Source organism: Colletotrichum scovillei (assembly GCF_011075155.1).
Source record: "Colletotrichum scovillei strain TJNH1 chromosome Unknown Contig00006, whole genome shotgun sequence".
NCBI classification, from domain to species: domain Eukaryota; kingdom Fungi; phylum Ascomycota; class Sordariomycetes; order Glomerellales; family Glomerellaceae; genus Colletotrichum; species Colletotrichum scovillei.
Genome location: NW_023336264.1, coordinates 4148092 through 4174050, shown reverse-complemented (window position 1 = coordinate 4174050; position 25959 = coordinate 4148092). Strand labels below are relative to the sequence as shown.

General features: G+C 54.6%; 7 protein-coding genes across 7 annotated transcripts; 3 read left to right on the top strand and 4 right to left on the bottom strand.

Annotated features, from left to right (window-relative positions):
- The first annotated feature begins 66 nt into the window (after positions 1-66).
- HER10_EVM0001030 (bZIP transcription factor) lies at positions 67-4960 on the top strand. The gene is made up of 2 exons (XM_035470792.1): positions 67-2768; positions 2823-4960. Exons 1-2 carry the CDS (start codon positions 1964-1966, stop codon positions 2945-2947), a joined length of 930 nt encoding a protein of 309 aa, XP_035332108.1. The 5' UTR covers positions 67-1963; the 3' UTR covers positions 2948-4960.
- A 2004-nt stretch (positions 4961-6964) lies between these two features.
- On the bottom strand, positions 6965-8222 carry HER10_EVM0002360 (ribosomal protein L4/L1 family protein). Its single transcript, XM_035472075.1, has 2 exons — positions 7938-8222; positions 6965-7875 (listed from the first exon to the last, which is right to left on the bottom strand). Exons 1-2 carry the CDS (start codon positions 8131-8133, stop codon positions 7094-7096), a joined length of 978 nt encoding a protein of 325 aa, XP_035332270.1. The 5' UTR covers positions 8134-8222; the 3' UTR covers positions 6965-7093.
- Positions 8223-8416: 194 nt separating this feature from the next.
- Positions 8417-10146, top strand: HER10_EVM0006051 (phosphatidylethanolamine-binding protein). Its single transcript, XM_035475648.1, has 2 exons — positions 8417-9043; positions 9113-10146. Exons 1-2 carry the CDS (start codon positions 8509-8511, stop codon positions 9922-9924), a joined length of 1347 nt encoding a protein of 448 aa, XP_035332719.1. The 5' UTR covers positions 8417-8508; the 3' UTR covers positions 9925-10146.
- A 1970-nt stretch (positions 10147-12116) lies between these two features.
- Positions 12117-17355, bottom strand: HER10_EVM0009220 (GATA transcription factor). The gene is made up of 2 exons (XM_035478713.1): positions 16134-17355; positions 12117-16070 (listed from the first exon to the last, which is right to left on the bottom strand). Exons 1-2 carry the CDS (start codon positions 16258-16260, stop codon positions 12301-12303), a joined length of 3897 nt encoding a protein of 1298 aa, XP_035333089.1. The 5' UTR covers positions 16261-17355; the 3' UTR covers positions 12117-12300.
- Positions 17356-18082: 727 nt separating this feature from the next.
- HER10_EVM0009168 (enoyl-CoA hydratase/isomerase) lies at positions 18083-19834 on the bottom strand. Its single transcript, XM_035478667.1, has 2 exons — positions 19612-19834; positions 18083-19544 (listed from the first exon to the last, which is right to left on the bottom strand). The coding sequence occupies exons 1-2, from the start codon at positions 19741-19743 to the stop codon at positions 18174-18176; spliced, it is 1503 nt and encodes a 500-aa protein (XP_035333083.1). The 5' UTR covers positions 19744-19834; the 3' UTR covers positions 18083-18173.
- Positions 19835-20273: 439 nt separating this feature from the next.
- On the top strand, positions 20274-20825 carry HER10_EVM0000727 (LSM domain-containing protein; the record flags this gene model as incomplete). The annotated part of the gene is made up of 4 exons (XM_035470496.1): positions 20274-20296; positions 20361-20571; positions 20643-20722; positions 20783-20825. The coding sequence occupies 4 exons, from the start codon at positions 20274-20276 to the stop codon at positions 20823-20825; spliced, it is 357 nt and encodes a 118-aa protein (XP_035332074.1).
- A 582-nt stretch (positions 20826-21407) lies between these two features.
- Positions 21408-25957, bottom strand: HER10_EVM0001804 (dihydroxyacetone kinase; the record flags this gene model as incomplete). Its single annotated transcript, XM_035471539.1, has 5 exons — positions 25542-25957; positions 24324-25486; positions 23122-23286; positions 21984-23001; positions 21408-21904 (listed from the first exon to the last, which is right to left on the bottom strand). Exons 1-5 carry the CDS (start codon positions 25732-25734, stop codon positions 21408-21410), a joined length of 3036 nt encoding a protein of 1011 aa, XP_035332206.1. The 5' UTR covers positions 25735-25957.
- Between the last annotated feature and the right edge of the window lie 2 nt (positions 25958-25959).

Here is a 25959-nt window from a genome sequence, read left to right as displayed (position 1 = left end):
GTTGAGGAAAGTAGAAACGTGGTGTTCGAGGCAATGCAATTGTCGAAGCTCCCGTCCTTCCCGACTGCCCATCTCATGTGTGGTATGCGGTACTCCGTACCTTATGCCATTGAAATTCCCACCCCCATTTCCGTTCATCGCCTTCTACCGACGACGACTTCCCATCCCCGTCTCTCATCCCCCCCTCTTCTCAACCTGCACACTGTCTATTCCTGAGAAAAGCTCCTACCTGCCCACATCGAGCCTCTTTGATCCCACATCCATTGTCAATTCCGCTCCATCTGGACTCCACCGCTGCTCCTCTCTGTCACAGCTTGCTAGCTTTGAGCGTCATTCTGATCGGTTGCCGGAGCCTACTCCGCTGCTATCCGCCTCAGCCAGTTTGGCCTCGATCCTCAACACGGCTCCGAGCATCACCATCCCTCTCTTCTCTCCAACAACCTGGGAGATCTCGCCCGGCTCTGCTTCCGTCGTCTTTTGCTTGGCAACCTCCGACCCATCCCTGCCCTCCCGCCGACATCTTCCTTGTGTGACCGCGACTGCGACGGCCCCATCAAACTGCAAGCATTACCAGCCCAGTGCCCACACCACCACCACCTGAGCATCCTTGTCTGGCTGATGGCAAGACGTTGCCGCGCTCTCACCACGCTGCAACCGGCACAACGACAATAGGCTGACTGTCATGACATTGGCCTTCTTCGCCAACATCGACAAAGTAATACTCGAAGCTCAGCTTTACGACTGATCGATATTCTGTCTAGCCGGGTGCATCATTTTCCGCTTCTTCCTCGAACCACCAGAGCTTCCGTACGCTCCGGGTCGTTAGCAGTCTTTCGGCGCGTTGGAACGGCATTCCGCTGATCTCTGCCTACCGTTTCCCGTCACGAAACGCCCGGTCGCCGGCCTGCTTCGACCGTATTGCTCTCATATTGTCCGACTCGGCAGCTCTCCAGATCGTCGACAGTGACTTTTCTCACTGACGCACGATCAGCTGCCCCAATCATCTGTGGTACGCAGATTTCAAACCTTCATTGAGAACCCCGCAGTACCTTCAGACTCCCGTCCTCAGCGATATATCGCAACCTCCCTTTCACCAGCCCCTCCCGTCCTTACCGTTTGCGCCTACCTTGCCCTTCCATGTAACATACTTCTCCTCGCCCTGTCACTCCATCCCAGAACACTTTTCAGGCCAGTGTGTGGTATTGCCTTTCTGCGTGTGGGAGAGTGCGAATACCCACGGTGCCCCGTTTACAAGCGACCCCTCCGTTTCTACACAATATCAAGGTATTCTCAGTTACTCTTGATGATGCCTGTCTCCCAGCTCCACCGAGTCACCCACTTCCATCTTCATCATTGACCTGTCGCAATCCTAATCCATCGTTCCCCCATACTACCTCTTCTTAATTCTGCGTACTCCTTCTTTGATGTTGTCAAACGCAGACACTAACCATCAGGCATTGTAGCGTGCCCTCCTGCGTTTTCGATCTCGACGAGGATCAGCTTCGCTTCTTGAACAAAGCAGCACCTTCTCGTATCCGAAGCCACCACACGTCCTCGTTGACACCGCGCCGCGCAACCAATTTCGGGTCTTGTCCATCGCCAAGTACACGCAGGCGTCGAGATCAGTCCGATTTTTGGCCAAACTCTTCATCGTGTGTTTTCTCGCTTTTCCACCTTCTTGCCCGCGGTCTTCGCTTTTGCCTATTTTTTCCCTCTCGTACTGCCCGGCGTCGTTATCGGTACCCTGGGTACTGTCTCTCGACCCAGCAAGCAAGCCCAAAGCCAGTGCCACACGCAAACCAGTTGGTAGTCTTTACGCATTGGGTAGGTCAGCAGCACACGATACAACGTTTATCGTCCTACTCTGGATCAGATAACGCTTCCCCACGACCAGAACACCCATTTTCAGCAGAATTTGAGCTCGACACTTTCGCCAGACCTGGCGAGATCCTTACCCTGGACGATGAATACCCCTCCGAGCTTCTTCAATGATGCGGTTGATATTGCAACACCGACTAACAATGACTTCCCCAGCGATCAACCACGAACACTACATCTAGATTCGCTCGATTTAGTTCGACCGGAAGATAGCGACACATCGGAGAACATGGCACACCATCCTTCCGTATATATGGCTGTCCCGGGTGCCTGGGATCCACTGGTGACTGGCATGCCCTCATTCTACAGCCATCATGGCCAAACACAGTACAACACGAAGCAAGAAGACGTCGAAGATAGGCCGACAATACTAAATATACCTCCGGCTTCATCATTTCAATCGGGTGCGCGGGCCGACGCCAACATCTCGACGCAGCCTCGACCGTCAAAATCGAGTCGAGCAGCGGACCCTTATGATGCCAGCCCACCCAGGAAGAAGGGAAGGAAAGGCAAAGCTCCGGAGCAGAATAACCAAGACCCTAAAAGAGACAAGTTCCTCGAACGAAACCGCGTCGCTGCGAGCAAATGTCGCCAAAAGAAGAAGGAGTGGGTCTCAGACCTTCAGGAAACCAAGCAGGGACTGGAGAACCAGCATGCACAGCTGCAGATGGAATACAATGGACTGGTTGATGAAGTTACGAGAATGAAGAACGAGCTCATGTCGCACGCCAATTGCAACGATCCGAACATCAACCTATGGCTCGACAACGAAGCCCGGCGATTCGTTCAGGTGAGCGCAGAGCGTGTAAAAAAGCAAAGTCTTGATGCCAGCCGCATGGCTGGCAACAGGCCATTCGGCACTGGGGGAGGATATAGACCGTCAATTGACAGTAAGAAAACCCCTCATTCCACGACACAGCATTGGAGATATTGATTAATGCCAGGTCAAATATCTCTCATATCGCCTGCCCGCTCAGAGCGTGCTATGACGAGCCTGTCATCGAGATCTGGAAGTGATGCTGATATCAATTACGACCACATGCCCGACAGTGCTTTCGACCACGCCTAGGGCGCTGTGGCTGGCGACGATGTGGAATGAATAGCAAGGCGCTGAGACCTGAGAAGCTGAGCCTTTCTGGGCACAGCATAAGTAAGAAGCTCTCGCTATCTTGAGTGGGGTTTCCAGAATAGGAGTTCGGATTGATTCGGGGACATAGCAATGCTATGGTCAATGACTTGGGATTATAATGACAACAAGGAACCATACGGAAGAGTTGAGCCGCCAGCTACCGGACCAGCGCTGGGAAAACGACCTGATACCCTGGGGGAAAGTTGGGCTGTACATCTTTTGAGGTGAAGAATTCAACAAGCCGAACTAGCGATAGGGGATTCGGATAGACACAAGATAACGATATGAACAAAGAAAATTCGGCACAAAGCCACTAGGCAGATGCTCTGATCTTACGCGGGGTGTAAGGCCCTGTTCAGACCGGATGCTGAATGGGGCAAGATGCTGACACCTGGAACCCCTCGGGGTACCGTTCTCTCAAGTGGTAGTACGACTTGGGTAGGTACACGGAGACCATATCCAAACGGCCGGAACATTGGTTCGAGCCCTACGGCAGAGCCAGCCGCCCATCAGTAGCTGATCTGTGAGAAGCTTGCTCGCAGGGTGTTATCATGGCGGGTCCAAACAGGCGAGCTGGGTCGCTGTCATCGTCGGTGACGAGAATGTCGTTTGCCGTATCTTGGACGTTCGAGACCTTGAAAATGCGGGCTTTCCTTCATGTTTCTTCTTCCATTCCCTTTTTCTCTCCGACATATTCTATCGGATCGTCTGCGTGGATGTCGATGAAAGGCAAGTTTGGCGATGGAGTCGGTGTCCACTAAACACTTCATCACTTTCATTCTCCCCGAGTCGAGCAGAATAAAAGGGGTCCAGCGGTCGTTGCTACGCAATTATTCGATGGCAGCAGGGGATGTTGGGTGTTGTATTCGATGAGTTCTCGATGTTGCCCGTACTAGTGCTGGGGTGGGGTGAGTTGAGCTTTCGACCTCGCTTCCGGGGCGGGGGGGTCGGTATTAGGGGTCATCGGTTCTAATGAGCTTGAGTAAGTTCTTGCCGAGACCATGATGTGGTATCCTTGTCGATGGAATATCGGTCAATATGAGTGTCCTTGTCGGCTGTTGTTGCGTGTGGTGTTATGAGGGTCGAGTTCAGGGTTGAGGACGGGGCGAATCGTTTGGGAGCTGGTCGGTTGGAGCTGGTCGGTTCCACGAGGGATTGTATGGAGGCAAAGGTTCGAGGATAGAGGGAAATAGGTTACAGTTGTACTGAAGATCGGGTTCGAAGCCATTGAGGAATTTGTGAAGTCGAGAGCAGTCGATGTATCGAAGGGGCGGGGTGTGAGACGGGAACAATAGGGTGGGTAGGCGGGTGGAGAAGATCGATGCCCCCGAAGAATCTTGCCATCGAGACTGACGCGCTGATACCAAGTGGTAGCATGTATCAAAAGCCCTTCTCCCGTAGATCTTGGCGCCGTCGGAGGAGAATTGAGAAGCTTGCCTGAGAAGCTGGGAGGTGTACCTGGTGTTACTTGGAAGTGTGTTCAAGCTGGCAGATAGCTTCAGCAACAGTACCAAAGTACGGGCACACCGCCATGGAAAGAAAGGAGCGAGAAGGGGAGGAAAGAGTACCAGAATAAAACCAAGTCGATATGCTGTGAGGGCAAGTCGGTTTTTGAACTAGAAGAAATTGGCATGGAGGAGAAGGAGAAGGAGGAGGAGCTTGCCCCGGGATCCTACGTCAGATTTGGGTAGCTACAGACTGTACCTTAGCTTGTGCTGCACTACGTCAGTACGGGCCCCCTTGGATTCGATTCCCTGGGTTCCCCATTCGCAACGACAACAATACAACATCACAGCTGTGGCCTTGAGAAGCGAAGTGGGGGAGGTCGAAGGGGGACCTTGTCCTGTCGTCTTCCCGGGGGATTTCACTTGCTTCCGGGAGGGAGGGGATGTCGCTCATGGCATGGCATGATAGGTGAGTAGAAGTTGATGAAGGGAGGGAACAAGAGTGGTGAATAAGTCAAGTAGAATAACTATCTTCAGTCTAAGGTACCTATACAATGGTCATACAAGGACCTCTCTCCTTCTCGTTGGGCTGAAGTTTGAACTACCACATATCTACGTCACTGGTAGCCCCCAAATGCCCAAATACGGGATGATGGGTACGGGGAGCTAGGACGACAGTCAGGTGTACCCGGCGGCGGCCCCAAAACCCAGCCCAACCATCCCTTGGACGGCCCGCCACGGCGGGTAGGTATTGCACTAATTAGCATTACACAGGAGAAAACGTTCAAAACGCTTCTTTCAACGACCCGCTGTTTTCTCGCTGTAATTCATGGATATAGAGGAACATGCGTCCTGTCAGGTCGCGTGCGGCGAGTTTCGGCGACCGCCGCCGAGTACAGGTAGACAAGAGGGAGTATCCATGAATGTTTTCAAGGAACCCAGCAAGCACGGGTTAGAATACTCTATCGTATTGTACGACGGTGCTTCTGTCGTTGCTTCCACTCCTTGCTGCAGGCATCAAGGCGGGAGAGCAGGGATCTGGTCCAGCCTTGCAGGGCTCCGTTCTTCGAGGAGGAGGAAGAGGAGGATGTTTCGGCATGTTGGTCTCTTGGAACTTGTTCAGCTTGGAAGTGCTGCATATTTACGCAGTATCTTGCTTGTCTCGTCTTGAAAGCTGTGTCTTATATCTGATCACATCCAGACTTCCTCTACACCCCTCGAATTTGGCATCTTGAAGACGGATACAATACTGGAGGTCGTCAAAACATGAGGCAAAATAGTTATCCGTACCTTAATCTGCTGTATGATGTATAACACGACGTAGAGCAGGGGTGGTGCCCGCAGGCTTCTGGCAAGGTAGTTTGCCTTGGACAGCGGAAACTCTAAATTGAGGTAAGGCGGGTGAGTGGTGGTGGATGTTCGCTGACGACTGACTGATGGGGCGGGAGAGTGGGTGAGGCCAAGGACGAGAATGCCCCTGCTTGCAATGACGTAGGGCTGGGGCGCATAGGCCCCGATAGGTACGTCTCGCTCCGCCGTGGTGCAGCGCGGCGGCGGCGCGGGAAACCTGCAAACGCCCTTTTCGTATTCGATTTTTTCGGGCCGGGTTGATTGCAACTCGCTCCACTTTACCCGATGGGAGATGTATGGGGCTGGGAAATACCCGGAGCGTTCCCGGTGGTCTAGCTCACTGACCCTAATACTTTTGCTCTTCAAAAGTACCTTGCGTCAAAAGTACCTTGCTTCAAAGTAGGCACTTTGAGATGCGAACTGGACTGCGATCCTAGACGGAAGAGTGAAATCACGAGGTTTGATTTCATGTCGTTTTCTTACCCGCGTTGAGTATCTCTGTTCAGTCTCGTCTTTTCTTCGGCTGACTGAGCGTGTATATGCGTGTGTGGGGTTCCGTTCGACTCAAGTCGGGGGCGACACAACAATACCCGGGGTTCCTGCCAGGTTCTAACGACGCAGTATGGCGTGTCAGGTTTCCGAATAGAGGCAAGTCGGACGTCCACAGCCCCATAGTCGCCAGAGAGAAAAAAAAAAGCCATGTTCTGCAATTGCCATTTTTGGTTTCAGCATACGCAAACACACACGAGTTGTTCAATTTGTGCATTCTACGGAGGATCTTAGACCATATTGCCTTTTCTGGAGGGGAAAAGGTTAACATACAAGTCGCAACTTTGGTGTTGATACATTTATGCAACTAAACCAAGTATGTGACAGCATAAGGTGCTCAGGTAGCCCCTCGTTACCTAAGGTAGCATCAATTCGATTCATTGCAACTGAGCATAGCAGCAAGTTCCTATCAGCCTCCAGAGTCTAGAGATTTGGCCCTTTTTGGATCAATAGACCAGAGTCTTTTTCTATCGCAGAAGTTTGTTCGCTATTGGAAACAATATGTAATGTCTGAAATAATACTTGTGTTCATTCGATGACTCTGTTTTACCACACAGATCCGCAAATGCATCTTTCCCTTAAAATAGGTTACAGAGTGAACGGCAGTTTGTGCCTTCTATTGCTACAAGCCGGAGAGGCGCCTTCTAACCTGAAGATCTCCTCGTTGATTGGTGTTACATATATCGACAGATTTCTCTTCCTCTTCTTCCCCTTTCCCCCTTTTCAAAGCACATTCGATGCTTCATGAAATGATCGAACCACCGATGGCCGGGCCACGCTTCAAAGCACCACCAATGAAGATCTTGCTGATCAAGTCACTCTGGTGCGACTCGATCATCTCGTTGAGCGCCGCGCGCTCAACAACCACGCGTCCCTCCTCCAACAGATCCTTGACATCCACATCGTGAACACCGAGGCACCTGCCCTGGTCTCCCACGGTCTCCATCGTCTCCTCCAGCCTCGGCCTGTCTCCGTTGGTGATGAACAACGTCCGGCCGTGAGCCTTGCCCCACTGGTTGGCCTCAAGGACCTGCATCATCCACTTGCGGCGGTACTCCTCCGCAATCTTGGGTCCCACGAAGCCTCCGTCGGTCAGGGCGAGGAAGTCTTGGGGCAGGGGCAGCTCCATGCCGTCCTCGCAGACGATGAGCTGGCCGCGGCGGTAGCGGTAGCTGAGGGCGGTGCGCCAGGCGACGTCGTAGACCTTGCGGTTGAGTGAGGTGCTGAAGTCGCGCGGCTTGGGGCCGTGGGAGACACCTCCGCCGCGACGGATGGGCGACTGCTTCGTGCCGGCGCGGGCGCGGCCGGTTCCCTTTTGCGGGTGTAGCTTTCTGTGCGAGCCGCGAACCTCCCATCTGGTCTTGGTGCTGGCCGTACCCTGGCGGGTGGAATCACCCTCGTAGACGACAGCGAGATGGAGGAGGTCGCGGCGGAGGGGGAGGTAGAGGTGCTTCGTCGAGTAGGACTCGAGGGATTGGGGTTCGAGCGTCGGGAAGGCGTGAACTGTGACGGGGACGGATGTGGCTAAGAAGAGGTGTTAGGGCTTGCATCTTTTGAAGAATGGAGTATGTTTCCGTAGAACGTACTTGGTGTCCACTCCGCCTGCTTAGGTGTGCTGTAGACGGAGGTTGTGATGCCGGGGAATGGCGCCTCGGTGGCCATTGATCTCGTAAAGCTGGATGAGCCGATGAAGGAGGTAGCAGGGCTCGCGTTCCTGCACGTCGATGAGAGGGAAAGCCCCCTCATAGCCTCTCCGAGGCTCCTGACTCCTTTTCTGGCCATTGTGTACACGGTCGTCGCAAGGGGAGTTCGCGATGTTCGATGGGCTGCTCCTTCGATGCGTTAGAATATCGGGAGCTGCAACCCTTTGCACAGGAAACACGAAAATTTGGCCCGTCCTGTCGAAGGAAGCTACCAATCAGACAGCGTCAATTGCTGGTACGTACCTGCAGCGTGCACGCTGTGTGGCTTGTCAATGGGAGCTCCAGTCCCCTGTCCGGGGCGGGATATTCCGCCGTTCAATTGGAAAAATAATTATGGGTACCCGCAAAGCAGACTCGTGAAGCTCTGGTGAAAAACCTCCTTCAGAAGCTCTGGTCGGGAATCATACGACCACCCGCCGAACCCACCACGCCCCCTCTCTTTTCACAGCCCAAAATGTCATCGTCGTGTAGGCAGGCCATCCGGCCGCTTCACCGATGCCTGGACAGAGTCGCCACGCCCCTGCCGATACGGAGAAGTCTTTCGACGACGCCCGCCCCTGCCGCCGAAGTGTACAAGGTGTCGCGCGAGCGCCCCGAGACCGTCGACCCCGTCGAGCTGGACCCCAACACGGCCGTCGCGCCATGGGCCGAGAAGGATCTGTGGAAGGCAGGCACACCGCCCGTCGGTTCGAGACGTCGCCGTTATGCCATCCGCACGAGTTCAAACATCCCCTTTGAGCAGCTGCCCTACCAGGCATTTCAGGAGGCGCGCAAGATCCTCGCCGCCGACCGCGAGGAGAAGCTGCGTGCTATTGTGAAGGAGACGGAAGCGATAAAGCTGTTGGAGGGCTTGAGTGGTGATCAGGTCAGGGGAGGAGAGAGGATGCGTCAGATGAGGCTGTCCAGTCTGCGGAAGCAGGTCGAGAGATTGAAGATTTTGGCGGATATCAACGATCCCGCTGTCAAGAGGCGGTTCGAGGATGGGCTCGGTATGGATACATGACGTACATTTTTGTGCTTGAGACGCGCATTGAGTGCTAATATGCCTTCTGGAACAGGTGACATGAGCAAACCCATCTACCGCTTCCTTGCCGAGCGCAAGTGGCAATCCTACGAGGCCAAGATGATTGAGCAGCGTATCCAACAGCTCAACATCATCCCCGATATTCTCCCCAAGATCAAGCCGACCTACGACGTCCAGCTCTTCTTCCGCCGCTCCAAGGTCCCCCCTGGCAAGATCCTCCCCAGCAACATCTCCGAGGTGCCCCCGCGTCTGCGCATCACCCCCTTCACGGCAGGCGAGCGTCTCGTCTCCATCGTCATCATGGACTCGGATATACCCTCCGTCGAGACCGACGGCTTCACCAAGCGCTGCCACTACCTCGCCGCCAACATCCCCGTCTCGCCGACAGCCACGTCCATCCCGCTCTCTAAGATCCGCGACGAGGCCCAGCTCGCCGTCCCCTACCTGCCCGCTTTCGCGCAAAAGGGCTCCCCCTACCACCGCCTCTCCATCTTCATCCTTGAGCAGGGCGACCAGAAGCTCGACACCGCCCAGCTCAAGAAGCTCTACCAGGCCCGCGACGGCTTCTCCCTCAAGTCCTACCGCGACAAGTTCAACCTCAAGCCTGTCGGCTTCAACATCTTCCGCACCATCTGGGATGAGAACACGGCTGGTGTGATGGAGCGCGCCGGTGTGCCGGGCGCCGACATTGAGTTCCGCCCGAAGCGCGTCTTCTCGCTCAAGGAGCCCAAGAAGGCCCGCGGTTGGGAAGCCAAGCGCCAGACCGCCAAGTACAAGCACCTGTGGAAGTACACCAAGCGCATCAAGGGATACTCCAACGCCAAGGGCTTGGTCAGGAGGAAGTAGAGGAGTCAACGTTGTGCGCGTTTGTAGGAGCGGAGAGGACGGGGACGGTTACCCGGGCGGCCGAAGCACCGCCGAGCCGGGATGTAACGCAGCGGAAGAAGCTGGAAGCCAAAATCGGGGAAGCAAGTGCGGTGTTGTTAAAATGTGTAGAATACGTGTACTTTATGTCCTATCACCTGACTGTAGACGGGTGCAGTCCCAGGGCTGCGCGGTTGTTATAGATCACCTACTGTCAACTCCGGATCCTCGGCGTCCTCGCCATCATCCTCGCTCTGTGTCCCTAACCTTTCGGTACCTGCATAATCAGACGAAAGGTTGGGCTGAAGATGGTGTGCTTCTCCTGAATTGGTGTATGTTTCGAAGATGATTGACGTTACACCAGCAAACATGAGCCAGTCGTTATCATCCAGTAGACTAAGGCACCAGGGTAGACGTGACTCTGTCCAATTTCTTTGGGGCTTAGGGAACTATGTCTCAATATTGGGCTTTGTAGGGAGACTGGGAGAACCAGCCTCAGCATTGAAGTGCCGGGATTCGGAACGCATTAGCGAGGGCCGCATCGTAGATTCTCCGCTCCTTCGGCGCTTGGGGAGCTGCTTCCCAACACCAGACCTGGGCAGGAGAAGACCTTGTCTCTGGTTATCATGCCGGGCGTTCATATCTTCACGGAGGCGTTGAATTAGTCGACCACGAATACGAGCGTGAGGAGCAGTGGTTCACACGAGCGAGGTAATTATCCATGAATACGTGCGTAGGGAGTAGCAGCCCATGAAAGTAAAGAGATTGTTTATAAACATGAGCATGATGAGTAGTGGCTGATAAGAGCGAAGATGCTCCTGATAATAATCACAAGAAAAATAGTTAAACAAAAATTATCAACTATGAAGGAATATACTACTTCCCCTGATCAAAGAGGTACACCTAGTATTTATCATTTCTAAAGGTAGCAAAGGAATTGCTTATTACCATGGATGTAGAGAGTAGCGTCTAAAGAGAGGGAATGCGTCTTTTAACTCAGACTACGAGAAAGATATTGTTTCCCTCAGGCCCAAAGAGCACATCGCGCGGTCGGATTTTTTCAACAACTAGGTGTGCTCGGGTTTGGGGTGGTGCCAGTAGTTGAAACTTGCATTAGGCTTGAATATCTCAGGTATGATCCTAGTCGGCTGTAACAGGTCCAGACTGTGGTTTTACATGCTCCTTTTGATTGCGACGACTTATTTTTGCTTCTTGTTGATTTACATGTCAAGTTTCAAGGCTACATTGGGCATTTATTTCTTCCTCGAAATGGGTAAGAGATCACCTCCGAATGATGAGAGTGACGGGCTGTGGTAAGAGAGTGTGTGTGTGTAAAACGGGGACAAATGAAAACAGAAATAAAACTTCTTTGATAGCTCTTGCTTGTCATCACTCAGCGCCTAATACGCAAATTTCAACCTCAACACCATTCCCAACTCTACGCGACTATCAGTTGGATCGCTTATACTGATGTCTCGAGATATATCTTTGTACCTGCCTTTCTCTGGCTGTTTTCTGACGACTCTCGACAGGAGCGCTTCAACTGGCACTTTTGAGACACACCTCTGCGTTTGCCCTTTTTGTAGCTGTTTCTGACAGGCGAGGTAGGCTACACTAGAGACTTTCAATCTCGAGATACCGCCAAGGGACAAAGTAGGCAGCCATCACCTCGACTTGGCACATTAGCCCCAGAGATTTCGGGCATGCATACAGCATTACCGTACGTCGTTGGATAACACTACTAGTATCTACATAGGCTCAACATACAAGCCCCCCACCTTAGCTTAGAAGAAAAACTGCACTGACTGAAGTTAATGTTGGTAATCTGCGCCTCGCACTTCGCCGGTACTGACGAAAGTGTCCATCTGCCAACGACAGGTGTTATTCATCCTTCATTTAGTTATGAAAAGTAGATTGAAGCTGTACATGGCATATGTAATGACGGAACGATACAAGTCACTATGAGGTAAGAAATAACATGGGGTTGTCACGAATGAGAGGTATATAGGTCATTAACAAATGTATTGCTGGAATAAGGCCAATTGCCTCATCCTGAACTATTGAATCAATGCAGTAGCAGAGGCAACATGTGACTCATCACCATGGCACCAAGGCCAGTGTTTGGAACTCTAAGTCCACCAGGCATCCTCTTTGTGATGCCCTGAAACGCCTTTCCCCATATATTTCATGCCCGCAGGCGCGCTGTTATAATGCAACTCCCTCAAAACCAATAAATATCGTACGACTCGTGGCGACGCTGCGCGTATTGCGTGGACCCATGTCCCGCGCTTTCGTGAAAACTTCCACTGCGATATCTCGTAGTAAACATCACGACCATTCTATCCTCCCACCGGGTATCTAGTCGCGTGCGGCATCATCTGCCGCCTGGCGCTCACGCATGTTCTTCTCCCACGTCTCCCAATCCTCGTAATCATTCGTTTGCCGAGCCGGTCGCGGCGTCGGCTTGGATGGCGAATCCAACAGATCACCGAATTCGAGTTGACAGTCTGAATCCATCATCATACTGGTGATGTCAAAACTGGAACCAGGAGCATTCATAGACTCGGCCAATGCTCGGTTCATAGCCTCTAGCATATCAGAGTCATACTGGTGGTCGACCGGTTGGCTTGAAAGGTACTCCTCTAATGCCATCTCCATCTGAGAGAACTCTTCATGATGGAGGCGAGGGCTCCTCCGGATTTGGCCCTTAGCCGACCGCGGAGTCCGCATAGGCGTGCGGCGCATAGCCATCGGGGATCGGAGCATATCGCCCGACCTCAACGATCGCGAGACACTCCTAGTGACGCTTCTAGTGATGGGACGGTGGCTAGGTGTCGGTCGAGTGGGAGTCTTGAAGGGGCCGCTGTTAGCAGGCCTTTCCCGAGGGGGCGGTGTCGATGGACGAGCGATGGGGCTTCGAAACAGATCTTCGAGGTCATCATCAGGAATAGCCAGGTTCTCCTTATTGGACCCGGTGTCCTTCTGCGCTTCGTCCTTGCTAGACTTGTCGGTGGAGTCCTTGTTTTGTGCAGCTTCCGCCGAGACGTTGAGTTCCGGCGCAGTTTGTACGATGTTAACAGCAACCTCACCCAGGACCTTAGCAACGCCTTCCTTTCGAGGTGAGGGGAATAGGAGCCGTCGGGTACCACCCATATCTTGCACCACGTCGGTATTGTCGAGGGTGATTGGGCTCTTGGCGGTACCGCTTCCTCGAGAGTGGGTAGATCCTGGGTTGGAGGCATGCCCGGGCGACGCTGGCCGTGAGCCCTGGCAATCAGGCGGTTGAGACATCGATAACTGAGAGACTGATCGCTGTGAAGCCTCGTTGGCATTGCTGACCTGTGAGATACCGCGAGATCTGCTTTCATCCATGGGCGAGATGCCTCGATCGTCAGGGCCGATGGGGTCCGTAGTGAAGTAAGCTTCAGACGTCGGATTGAGTGGGTTTGCCGAGTCTGACTTCTTCGTTCTGGGCGGTCTAGGAGCTCGCCCAGTACCCCGAGGCCGTCTTTGTTGACTGAGGCGAGATCTGTCCTTCTCCCATTTTTCCGATGGCCGATGTGCCTTCCATTTACACAACCAAATACCGCAGGGATTGCAGAGCATATGCCATTTCCATTCTGACTTGTCCTCATGAGGTGCCAAGCCTTTCTTGATGACCTGGTACTTGGTGACTTTATCTTCGTCATCTCGCTCCAAGACCAGGATGGCGGTGATTCTGCCAGGCTTATCTGAAAACTCGGTGAATTCGGGGACACCCTCATGCTCTTGAGACCAAATCTTGCGCCACGTGGGAGTCTCAATAGCACCACAATTGTTGCAGTACATAGGGGTTTGCCCACTCTCGATGGCCTGCAATAGCTTTTCTCTGATGGCCTTCTTCTTGACATAATTCTTGTTTGCCTTCTGAGCCTGGGTTGGTGATCTTGGGGGCTGGAACGCGTCGCTTGGCGGGCAAGGCGCTTCGGAGAAAGATGTTATATCTGGAAGTGGGAGAGCTGGCAATGCGATAGGGCCGATCGGGTCGCTGGCCGGGACCATTGGAAGTGACTGCGAAAATTCTGAAGTAGACCGAGAAAGCGAAGGTGGTGCGGAAGGAAGAGCGAAGACGTCGGCCGCGATAGGAGCCAATGTCGAAGGCTCTGGCAAGACTACGTCAGGTGCTTTATCCTGCACAGCTTGTACAAGTTGCTCGAGTCTCATGTCGAGGCTAGCTTCAGACCGAGGCGCCTCGAAACTGGGAGCACTTTGACTGTCCATATCGACATCAGGCTTTATCACCACAACCGGCTCCTCTTGTTGTGGTGAGGGCTCTTTTCCCGCAGGCTGCGGAGGCACTGTCATGTTGGACTCGCTCACGGCGTGCTGGAGAGGTGGCAGTGATGGCTCTGTCGACGGCGTCGAAGTGGGTGCTTTGGGAGGGAGTTGCTTCCGGATCTTCGGAGCAGTATCTATCTCGCTGGGCACATGCTCCGCCAGCTGAAAGACTTGGATGGGGATACCGGATTCATCTATGTGTTCCTTGGTCTCATTGCGATTCGTTTTTCGCCCTTTGGATTGTTTCGGTGCAGTAGCAACGGGTTTCGGAAGTGGCTTCATAATGTCGCCATCGAAAAGGTCGTCAACGCCGCCGCTCATAAAGCCAGAATCATGCTGTGGCATTGGCATTGGCATTCGCATAGGGGGGAGTATCGGGCTGGACGCCGGCGGACTTGACCGCACAAAGCTGGTGGTACGAGGGACAGGCGGTGAAGATCCAATGGCTGCAGGGCTGTCCTCGGAAAAGTTGGGAGACACGGCCTCTGAGTCCGGGGAACGGCCATCTTGTTGACTCGGAGACATGGCAAAGGGCGGTTCGGAAAACTGGGGTTGGCTGGGGGGCGTGGCGGCCTGGCTCAAAGTTGACTGCCGACGCAACTTGCTACCCTTCGTGGCCTTGCCACCCTGTGGCATTGACGGACCTCTGTCGGGGACGGGTGTCGGGGCTCTAGGCACATCCTGCATGTGAGAGCCCATAGAAGGGTCTTGAGAAATCCCGGCCGGTCGCAAGGTTCGCAAGGAGCCAGCCGTGCTTGCTGTGACGCGGAGAGGGCCAGAGCCGCCACCGAAGGGGGCATTGATGTTGCCTATGACCTGGGTCATGGTTGCCCTCTTCTTCTTGGCTGGGCCATCGTCGCCATCGGTTCCATCCTCATAGCCCGACGTGTTACCTTGAGTCTCAGCCCTCGGCTGCTTCCGGGGGCGACCACGCGGTCGTCCGGTAGATCTTGATTTCTTTGATGTGTTTGAAGCCCTGGATGATGGTCTCGATGGTGGGTTCACTTGAGTCTCGGTTGCTGTGTCAACAAGGGTAGGGGCCACCCGGTTAGGCCCTTCAGAATTTTGCATAGGTGGTTGAGGTATGGTCTGTTGAAGTTGTGAATTTTGCATTTGCTGTTGCGGGTGCCCATTGTAAGCAAAAGAATCGCTTCGTTGCATTTGTTGTCGTTGCTGGGGTGGTGGTTGTGGTTGGTGTTGGAATTCGTTGTGGTGCTGGGGTAGGTGGTGAGGGGACGCAACATTTTGGGGATGTTGCTGGTTGCCCATCTGCTGATTCGACTGCATGAAGCTGGCCCACTCGGCATGGCTATTGGGCGTGAGTGCACCATCGTTGGGTCTCGTGGGTTGTATCTCGACGCTCATGTGGCTTTCAGAGCGCTGATATGAGTGTCGAGCGTCCGGTCTAGGCTCGACTTCGTATCTCGGTTGTGTCATGGCGGCTACTGGCTTCAGCTTCAGTTTGATCTCCAAGATCTCCTTGACGCCACCGCTAAAGACCGAGAGAGGATTCCTGGTGGTGCGACCAATGATCCTCTTGCCATCTGTGTTGTTCATGATCCATCCTAGGAAGCCCTGTCCGACCAACGGCTCATCGGGTTCTGAATAGTCGTATGCGTAGACGGCAAAGTCGCGGGTGGCGTCGCTCAGCAGCTCAGGGCTGCACTTAACAACGGCCTGGGCACACAACTTCAAGTCTACCATGCCGACTGTGGTCTTCTCGTCGATTGGTACTGTCTGGACGGTGAGTAGTTCTGAGTGTCGCGCCAGGAAGCTCTCGCCGCTGTCGGCGAACGCGTAAATGACCTTGACTGCATCTCCCAGTCAGTATATCCGACGGACGCCAGAGCAGGAACAAAACGGGAAGCACTCACGGCCCATGGTTCGAATCTGGACACCCGCATCATCCATATCTGCTGGGCCAGGAGGAGGCTGTGGTGGCATCGCTTGGCCGTTACCTCCCCAGTTGCCCATAGGTGCTGATGGCATTGGCGACGCCATCGTAGGCGAGGCTGTCACCGACTCGAGTGTTCGTCCAGTTCGAAAGTGAGATGACGGGCAAATATGAAAAGACGAATAGGTAGAGAGGTATTGCCGACAGAGTCGAGTGGTGCCGGCAGTAGTTGTTGGGCGGTGACCAAGGGTGGGAAAAAAGGAAAAGAAAGTGGAGGGATTGAGAGTTGAGAGTGGGTTACGAATTGGTGTTTGTAGTGGTTAAAGTGGTAAAGTGCAGGCGTCACGTAAAGCGCGGGGCGGGTATCATGGCCGTGGTCGTGAAGGAAGTCGCGTCCTGAGCCCGGCTTTGGTGTAAGTCGCGTTTTTGGGAAGTGGATCAAACCACTTAAAGCCCATGCGCGACTAGAGAGCAGCTCTGAGACAAATGCACGCCTCGCTGTTTTGGTGCAGAGTTGAAAAAGTAAAGACGCTTCTCAAATTCAATGCCGGACAGCTCAATAGAAAAAGCTCAAGCGTTTTCCTGCAAGTTGAGAACCGTAACCTGGGACGGACAGTACGATGAGGGAAGACAGACGTGAAGTCTGTCGCGTGTAGTAAAAGAATACAACGAGTACGCAATGAAGGAAGTCACAATACAGGCCGCCCAAAGCGGGTTAGACCAGCAGGGGGTGCTGTGACGTTGGACCAGGGGTAAGGGCCGCTTAGCTTCTTAGCGCGAACCCAGCTTTTGCACCGAATCCAGAACGCGCCAAAAACACGCTGTGCACGCTTTCGTCCGCGACTTGAGTGGCCCACCGGGGAGAGCGGAGGAAGGTCTCAGAGTGCTTCCGGTGATGGCCCGTGCTCGACCGAGACCTTTACCGCTGGAATTTCGGATGTGACCCCCCCTAAGCCTCTGGAGCCTCTGGAGACCCGTTGCTGTGTGAATGCCGTAAGTGGGTCCCCTCTTTCCTCGCTTTCTGAGGTTCTCGGGTGCGGGTGGGGCTTCGTCCTCCTGCTGACCAGCCCGTTGCTACTGCCTCTTCTTGGTCGGACTTTGTGCTTGCAACCGGGACTTGACACCGGCGACTCAGGACCAGGGCGGACCAAGCACCGGAACTTACAAAAAGATGATGAGAAATGGTAGGGGAGAAATGCAAGCTGCTCTTTGCTCTCCTGCCCGAAGACGGCGAAGGGGGGCCGGGGGCCCTCTTTATACTTGCCCACTTCTTGAAGCCTGAGCCTGAGGTCTCTCTCTTTTCCTCTGCTCTTCCCGTCTTTCGCCTGGGTTGTCCGTACAATCAATCTCACGGACCAGGGTGACAGGGTCGAAGTTCTGCCCGTACAACCGAGAGATCGATCACTCATTCATTCCCCCCTCCAACTCCCGACTCATCCACCTCATCTCGCCTTAGTGTAGAGGTTCTCAGCGCTACCATGGTGTTTGCATCCGTGACTCCACGTTCTCATCCGGCAACCAGTAGCCATTTACCTATTACAGCGAAGCTATTGAAGCCCATCCGCCACAGTCATCGCTCTTCACGGCCAGTGGTTTGTCATGGAAAGTAAGGCCTGGAAACTTGCCTTACTTTACTTGTATGACGGAATAGTTGGTTCATCTTATCTCCGATAATTTCGAAGCAACCACCACAGCCGTGCAGGCAACAATACCAGACCCGCCTATCAGCACGAAGCCATCGCTACCCCAACTTTTCTGTGCCAGTTCCAATCCACCGAGGTTCAAGCATTTTAAATGCTAAACTTGTTGGGCCAATCAGGCTCAACTACGACCATTTGATGAAGCTTTTAATCAACGCAGTTCACGATCTCCACTTTCACAACAAACGCAGCCATGTCGTCTATCAAATGTCAATAATGAATCACAACACAATCCGTGAAATTTATTCAGATACATGGCAAAAGCATCTACAGTATCATACACACCTGGGAATTATCCCGGTGACATATCCCAACACCATCTATTGGTTTTCCTCGGGCCAGACCGCGCGACCCTCCTTGTTCGCAACGACCTTACGGTCCACAATCTCCTTGACTACCGCCTCGACACCCTGTCGGTTGTTCTTCGAGGCGGCGAGCTTCTTCACGACCTCCTCGGGCGTGTGCTGGCCCTCAAGCACGACCTTTCGTACATCGGCCTCGGTCGGCAGAGCAAAGTATGTGTACGGGTACTCCTTGTAGTCCCGGTCGTTCAGCAGCTCAAGGTCTTCTCCGCTGGACTCGAAGAAGGGCTCAGTGACGTTCATCTCAGGCTTGATCTCCTCCAGAGTAGCAGGCTTCCACACCGGGGCTCTCTTCTCAATCAACAACGCAGTCACACCCTCGGTGAACTCGCCCTGCTGCATGAACTTCTCTGCAATCTTGTGCTCGCGCTTGAAAGTCTCGGCGATTGACCAAGTGCTGCCGATGCGCATTTGCCTCAGCGCAACGTTGACGGCCGTAGGCGACCGCTTGTGCAGCGTCTCGATCGTCTTCGCGGCCCACTGCTTCGTCGAACCCTTCTCAGCCTTAAGGGCCTTGATGATGGCACCGATGTTGCTCTGGCTGAAGCAGCGGTCGATAGCCTTGCGCAGGTCGCCGCCGAGAAGGATGGGCTCGTTGTGGGGGAGACCGGTGGCATACTCCTCGAGAGTTTGGTTGACGATTTGGAGGCGCTTCTCCAGTGAGTCGTGGTCGCGGAATCGAATCTCGGCAAGACGGGCCTCTACCTGGGGCAAAGAGGTCGAGTGGAGATAGTGGGTGGCGACACCAGAATAGAAGACATTGGCGCCCTGGAGTCTCTCGCTCGTCAGGGCGAGGTACGTGCCAATGGAGCCGGCCATCCGGGGCAGGAAGAATGAGGCGCCAACGTCGGGGAAGAAACCAATCGTCGTCTCGGGCATGGCGAAGATGGTGCGCTCAGTGGCGACGCGGAACGGCGCGTGAATGCTCAGACCGACACCGCCACCCATGGTGATACCGTCCATGAAGGCAACATAGGGCTTCTGATACGTCGCGATGTAGTGGTCCAGCTTGTACTCGAGCTCGAAGTATTTTGCGCTCCGCTTCCATCCGTCCTCAAACTTATTCCACTTTGCGAGTGCGGCGACGTCTCCGCCGGCGCAGAAGGCCTTTTCGCCTGATCCCTTCATGACCACCACGTTCGCCAGGTCCGACTTTTCCCACTCGACCAATCTCGGCAGAATTTTTCGGATCATGCTTCCGTCCAGGGAGTTGAGTTTCTTCGGGCGGTTGAGCTCAATGGTCCTCAGACCGTAACTGCTGTTGAACATGACATCGTCAGGGTCGTCCTTGGCCTTCTGCACAAACCCTTTCGGAATTTGCGTCGACATCTGTTGGAGTGGATTGTTAGTTAACGTCGTCGACCATACCGTCAGTAAGACAGATAGAAGGACTCACTTGTGCGCGTGATGAGGCCTCCGCGCCGATGATCTTGGCTCTGAGAGGCATACCGAAGCTTCTGCTGCAGCTCCGGCAAGGAACAGCTAACGCTGCCGGCCTGGCTCTAAGTGCGATCGCTCTCGAGAACATTTGTCTGCTACCAACTGCCAATGCGCTCGTCTAGGACAAGCGATGCATCGACTGACGGATAGTAGGCGTGTGGTAGACGGGCCGGACGGGGAGGGGGAGGGAGGGGTGGTAAAGAAGCTTCGATGTAGGTGATGTCGCGGGAATGGTTTTCCAAAGCTCTTCTCCACGTCAAATTCGAGGCCGAGAATAACCATGGGTCTGTCCGGTAAGGCAATTAGGAACTGCCAGTTTGAGGTGCGCACTGACCAAGGTGCGCCCGGCAGGAAACCCCCACTAAACCTTGCGTATCGCTGCAAGCTTTCCAGTGCAGCTTTCGCCTGTAATTTCTGGACGGGGACACTTTTTCCAGCGCCGACCTCACTGAAGCTATTGGCCAATCAGAGCATCTGTGCGCCATCACGGTGAGCCGCGAGACTGCCAAACTCTTTCAGCCTTGCTGTGTGTTCCTTGGCCCAGCATTCAAAGACGTTGTCGCGATACACACCACATCAACATCCTCCACGCCTATCTCCACCAGCCTGCCGCCCATCATGTCGACCGATCCCAAGATCCAGTTCGTACCCGTCCTTATCCCCTGTATGGATATTTATCCATTGTGCTAACACGTAAACCAACAGGGAGCTTCTCACCAAGTCGCGCAACGAGTTGACCGAGTACGAAATCGCACAGCTCGAAGAGCACGAATTCAGCGCCGGACCCCTTTCCATCCTCCAGACGGCGGTCCGCAGCCACACCCAGGTCCTCATCTCCATCAGAAACAACCGAAAGCTCCTTGCGCGCGTCAAGGCCTTTGACAGACACTGCAACATGGTTCTGGAGAACGTCAAGGTGCGACAACTTCTTACTCTTGCTCGTCGCCGGTAATCACAAAGAGCGAAGCTGACGTTGGTATTCTATAGGAAATGTGGACAGAGACGCCACGCCTGGCCAACGGCAAGAAGGGTCGTCCCGTGAACAAGGACCGCTTCATCAGCAAGATGTCAGTCTACGCCAACCGTGCGCCTAATACCCCCACAATTGGAGGCTAACATTTGCACAGGTTTCTCCGTGGTGATAGCGTCATCCTGGTCCTCTTGAGCTGAAGGAATCCAACGATCGCGGATGAGAAGGAGTTGAGCGTGTTGGTCTTGTTATGCGGCCCCCTACGATAATCATCTGGGCCATACACAAGAACGTTGAAACCGAGAAAACGGGGAGAACAAAGGGACTGCACTATTCAGCCATACGAAGAATATGCCTCAGCAAATGAACTGGAGAACTGGGACCGTGAGTGAGGTGCGCTTGGTTCCGAGGCGACTCGGCGCATGCTCACTGTACCCTGTCCCTATCGTATGAGTAAGAAAGAGAGGCGGGGGAGAAGAGCAGCGGACGAACCAAAAACTTGGGAGGGAAACAAGTTTCGCATAAATACCCACGGTAAAGTGGTTTTATTGTTTCAAAATGGGATGAGATAGGCGTTGAAGACAAAATGGATCAACTGGGTTCTTTTCATTTCCTCCCTGACTCTTCGAGCATTCTGCCGATTTTCCAAGCTTTGTGCAACCACAGGACACCCCCCCCTATTACCCGATTCACGCATCAAGGAAAATTACTACTAAAACAGGCGCGATCTGCCCTACACATAAGAAAACCCTTTTGAAAACTGCGGACTCGGGAATCCATCTCTACAGCTTCTCCCACCCATCCTCGCCCTCAAGGCCCGCCAACCCGCTAAAGAAGCAGCTCAACCCCCACGCGCCGGGGTCGGGCACCTGCTCGAACCCGGAGCCGCCGACGTACACCGTCCGCCCCAGGCTGGCCTTCATGCCCTTTGTCGTCTCCGCGCCCGCGCGCGCCGCCTCGGCCGCCTTCTTGACGTCGCCCGACTCGCCGAGGACCTCGACAAAGGGGTACAGCGCGTCGACGAGGGTGCGGTCGCCGGGTCGTGCGGGCGTGTACCGCGACATGGCGTCGCTGCTCTGCTTCAGGGCCGCGGCCCAGGTCTTTGCGTCGGCGGACCCGGGGGACAGGCTGCGGAGGGCGGCGGTGAGGGCGTTGAGGAAGATTGCGTAGAGGGCGCCCGAGGTGCCGTCCATTGTGTTCTCGACGACGGGGACCACGGAGGCGAGGTCGACGACGGCGTCGCCTGTTAGGGGGTTCTGGGAGATGTGCTTGAGGATTGCTGGTGATGGTGAAGCGTGTTAGCGGACTGTGTATGCATGGTGTTACATCTAGACTGGACGAGGGATATTGTCTCTTACCTTCAGCTCCTCTCTTCAGACCAATACCGCAGTCGCCGTCACCGACGACGGTATCGTACCTAGTCACCTCGGGCTCGGCCGCAATAACCCTCTGCAAGCCACCCGTGATAGCCTTGGTGGCCGCAGCAGCATCGTACTTGAGATCGCTAGGCTTCGTCGCCTGCCCGGCGTCCGCCGCCTCCTCCCGCGTGGCCTGGTTCTTGGCCTCCCACGTCTCCTTGAGGATGGGCGACGACCAGCCCGTGGCCTCGGTCGGGTAATCGAGCAGCTGGATCATGCTCGGGCCGCCGATATCCGTGTTGACGACGTTGAGCAGCGAAATACTAAAACCCAGGCCGTTGAGGCTCGTCATGTACGTCCCGCTCAGGATCCTCACGGGCTGGATCCCGTAGCTGCCCTCGAGCTGCGCCGCGACCTCGGCCGTGATGCCCCCGAGCTCGAGCGCGCTCACGCCACCGAGGTTGTTGACCAGCAGCACGACCTCGTTCGAGTTGACGTTCAGAAACGCCCTGTCCTTGTCGCTCTGATCCAGCAGCTGCGTGAGCATCTTGCCCACCAACCCTTCCAGATCCGCGCTCTCCCGGCCGGAACCGGGCTCGTTGTGGATTCCCATCCCCAGCTCCGCCTCGCCGAGCTGCAGCGCGCCCTCCTCCTCGCCGCTGGGCACCGCGCGCCCGGGAACGTGAACGTGCTCCAGGCTCGCGCCGACGCTGACCAGGTTCTCGGCCGTCAAGCGCGCGACCTTTGCGACCTCGGCCAGCGGCCTCCCCTGCGCCGCGAGCGCGCCGGCAATCTTGTGCACGAGCACCGTGCCCGCGATGCCCCTCCGTCCGACCTTGCCCGCCTTGGCCCGCCCGACGCCGACGTCGTCGCCGACGACAACCATCTCGACCTCGAGACCGCTGGCGCGGGCCTTTTCGACAGCCATGCCAAAGTTGAGCACGTCGCCCGTGTAGTTCATGACGGTGACGAGGACGCCGGCGCTGGTGTCGACGCGCGAGGCGACGGCCGTCCGGACCTGCTCCGCGCTCGGGCTGGCGAAGATGGTGCCCGCCACGGCGGCGGAGAGGAGACCCTGGCCGACCATGGCTGCGAAGGAGGGCTCGTGGCCCGAGCCGCCGCCCGAGACGACGGAGACGGTCTTCTTGTTGGCGGCATCGGGTGTCGGTCTGCGGTAGATGATCTTGTTGGGCTTGTCGAGGGCCAGGCTTGGGTTTGTGAGGGTCAGGCTGTGGAGGGCCTGGTTGACCAGCTTGGTTGGGTCGTTGATGAAGTGTTTGGCTGACATTTTGAAGGGGGTTTGCTTCGGATATGTTTTGCCTGGTGATAGGGTGAGATGTATTGTGGTGTGATGCCCAGAAAAGGTGAAGCTTTCTTCAGCTTGGACAACGTCACCTCTTATAGTGGTGCTTTTGAAATTGAGAGATAGGCAAGTAATCCAAGATTATCCTCGATACTAGATATGAGGGGACGGCAGTAGTTGAGGAGAGATGAGGAGAGAGCGAGAGAGCATCCTTCTCATTCACAAGGTAAACGGGGGAACAACCCGAGTCTACTATATGTAAGTCGGCCCCAAGGGACCGAGCAATTGGACGACCATGACGTCCCACCCAAACTTCACCTCTCTCCAATAACTTCTTTTAGGTCCTCAATTGGTCCTTCTTCTCCTCCTCCCAACAGCTTCCGCGCCGCGGGGTCGGGTGGTATGTACCTTATGCGGGGCCCGCGGGGGTGGGAACGTCACCTCATCCGGCAAGCGCAAGCGCCCGGGGTCTCGTCGATGTTCTTCTGCACCGTACGAATTGGGAGATTTTTACCTCCCGCAACGCTAAAAAAGAAAATGAGGGGAGTAAAATTTGAACCGGTTCACGACAGCAACTGTTGCCGTGGGAAGCTTACCTGAATTGGCTTTTCTTTTTTCATACACTGCAAGCGCCTTTTCTTCATCTTGTTGCTGACACAGCTATTGAGAGGTAAAGTAGTGACCGCTTGCGCAAGCTCTCGATACTAGAAATGAGGATGAGGGAAGGTGTAGGCGACGGAGCATCGGAGAACAAATTGGCATCATGAAAATAGAGTGTGTATGTGTAAATGTATGTGTAGGGTATATCGTAAACCCGAACCCTCTTCTGTTTAGGTCTGTACACTCGTTGCCGCCCACATACCAATGCCAGTATATCACATCAGACTGCTATCAAAGCTAGTCTTTCCCCCCAAAAACGCCTCATCCCATGCCGTTACCGAATTAAATGTTCGAACGAGAACCCCAGTACTGAATAAATGCTGCCAAAGGAACGGTTATGCCCTTTCTCATTTCATGATGAAAAAGCACCCGGCCACGATGCTCAAAGTGATGGCCGTCGTAGCGAATCCGGCAGCAACCTTATCCTTGGTCTCGATCGGCGGTAACGTAGGGATCTTGGGCTGCGAGCTCATGCCGGCGTTGGCGTTGCCCACGGACGTGCCGCCCGTGTCGGCCGTCACCGGCGCCGTCTTGGTGTCCGCCTTCTTCACAAGCATGTACATGGCGGCGTCGAGCGCGTTCATCTGCGCGCCCACGCCGACCAGGCCGTCGAACTGGCCTTTGGGCACCCATTGAAATCCGCACGCCGTACCCGGTTGGCCCTTGTAGCCCGTAGCCGGCGAACCGTTGCAAGCGGCAATGGCGAGTTCGGCGCTGGGTCTGAGAAGACCCATAATCTTGTCAAACAGAGAGGGCACCACCTGCGCCGTTCCGGCCATCCACCTCGTGAAGTACCCCTTGAAACTCTGCTGGTCCTGGTCGCACAGCTTGAATGCCTCGCAGGCCTGCTCGAACATGGCGGTCTGGTTGAAGAACAACGTCGTCGCCTCGGTCAGCACGCCCTCGGTTCGCGTTAACCACTTCTTGTCCTGGGTCAAGTTGTACATCGTCGCGGCACCGTGCAGGAAGATGCCCGCGTTGTATGACCACTGGATCGTGTCGATATCCTTGCAGTTCATCCCGTTGTCGACCGTGGCGCCATCGTAAATCTTGAACTCGGGCGTGATCAGGCCGACGCTCGTCTCCCAATCCCAAATCTTCTCCGCCCAGTCCGCGTACGTCTGGTTGCCGGTGAATCGCGCCAGTCGAGCTGCAATGTTGAAAAAGCATCCGTTTGAAATCGAGTTCTTGTAGTTGAAACCGTTGTTGAACGTGAAGATCTGCCACCGTAACCCACCGCCACACGTCGCCGTGTCCCAGCGGCTGACATACTGGTTGAAGGTAGCCTGAGCCAGCGCCAACCATTGAGGCTTGTCTGATGGAGGGTTCGGGAAGTTGTTCTCCGCCGCGCTCATTGCCGCCATAGCCCAGAATCCCTGGTCGTCATTTCCTTCCGTCCTCGTCTGGTTTCTCGGCATGAAGTCGGCGTCATCGCCTGCCTGATGAAGTAGCGCTTGTGTTGTTACTGCGTTGTATGTATCGTCTCCCGTCAGGCGCCAGTAATCCACCATTGTGCCAAACATCGCTCCAGCCTCCCACCCTGATGCTTTATTAGAATACATCGAATATGGAAACCCCTCGGCGAAATTACTCACAAAAGTACGGATCTGGCAAGTTGCCCGGTGTGTCGCCAGTGTTGTTTCCTGTGTAGAATTTCAACAAGCCGAAGGCTATTGTGCTCGCACCATCCTTGATGGACTGGTCTTGGTCAAAGTTGATCTTGACAGCCGCGTCCGCGAGCTGGCCCAGCAGGCATGCTGCGCCAGCAACCTTCAAGAACCCCCGCATGATTGTCGTTGAGTTGCAAGTTGTCGTCGTCGAAGTAAAGATTGCGATCCGTTATGGGATATCAGACCGAGGCCGCAGCTCCTTCGTGGTCAACGTTTATTGCCTTTCGTCTTGGCTCTTTCGATGTTACTGTGCCAGATAGATAGTTGGTTCAGTTGGCTATAATTGGATAAAGAACAACATAAAAATAAATCACCAACAGAACTCGTTTACTCAAGATGTCTC

Excerpts from the sequence above, each read along its gene's own strand:
- HER10_EVM0001030 (XM_035470792.1), top strand. The coding sequence starts at position 1,964 with ATGAATACCCCTCCGAGCTTCTTCAATGATGCGGTTGATATTGCAACA. Across the intron at positions 2,769-2,822 it reads ATATAGACCGTCAATTGACA|GTCAAATATCTCTCATATCG; the intron begins GTAAGAAAACCC and ends GATTAATGCCAG.
- HER10_EVM0002360 (XM_035472075.1), bottom strand. The coding sequence starts at position 8,133 with ATGGCCAGAAAAGGAGTCAGGAGCCTCGGAGAGGCTATGAGGGGGCTT. Across the intron at positions 7,876-7,937 it reads GCAGGCGGAGTGGACACCAA|CCACATCCGTCCCCGTCACA; the intron begins GTACGTTCTACG and ends ACCTCTTCTTAG.
- HER10_EVM0006051 (XM_035475648.1), top strand. The coding sequence starts at position 8,509 with ATGTCATCGTCGTGTAGGCAGGCCATCCGGCCGCTTCACCGATGCCTG. Across the intron at positions 9,044-9,112 it reads GCGGTTCGAGGATGGGCTCG|GTGACATGAGCAAACCCATC; the intron begins GTATGGATACAT and ends CTTCTGGAACAG.
- HER10_EVM0009220 (XM_035478713.1), bottom strand. The coding sequence starts at position 16,260 with ATGGCGTCGCCAATGCCATCAGCACCTATGGGCAACTGGGGAGGTAAC. Across the intron at positions 16,071-16,133 it reads CCAGATTCGAACCATGGGCC|TCAAGGTCATTTACGCGTTC; the intron begins GTGAGTGCTTCC and ends TGGGAGATGCAG.
- HER10_EVM0009168 (XM_035478667.1), bottom strand. The coding sequence starts at position 19,743 with ATGTTCTCGAGAGCGATCGCACTTAGAGCCAGGCCGGCAGCGTTAGCT. Across the intron at positions 19,545-19,611 it reads AGGCCTCATCACGCGCACAA|ATGTCGACGCAAATTCCGAA; the intron begins GTGAGTCCTTCT and ends CCACTCCAACAG.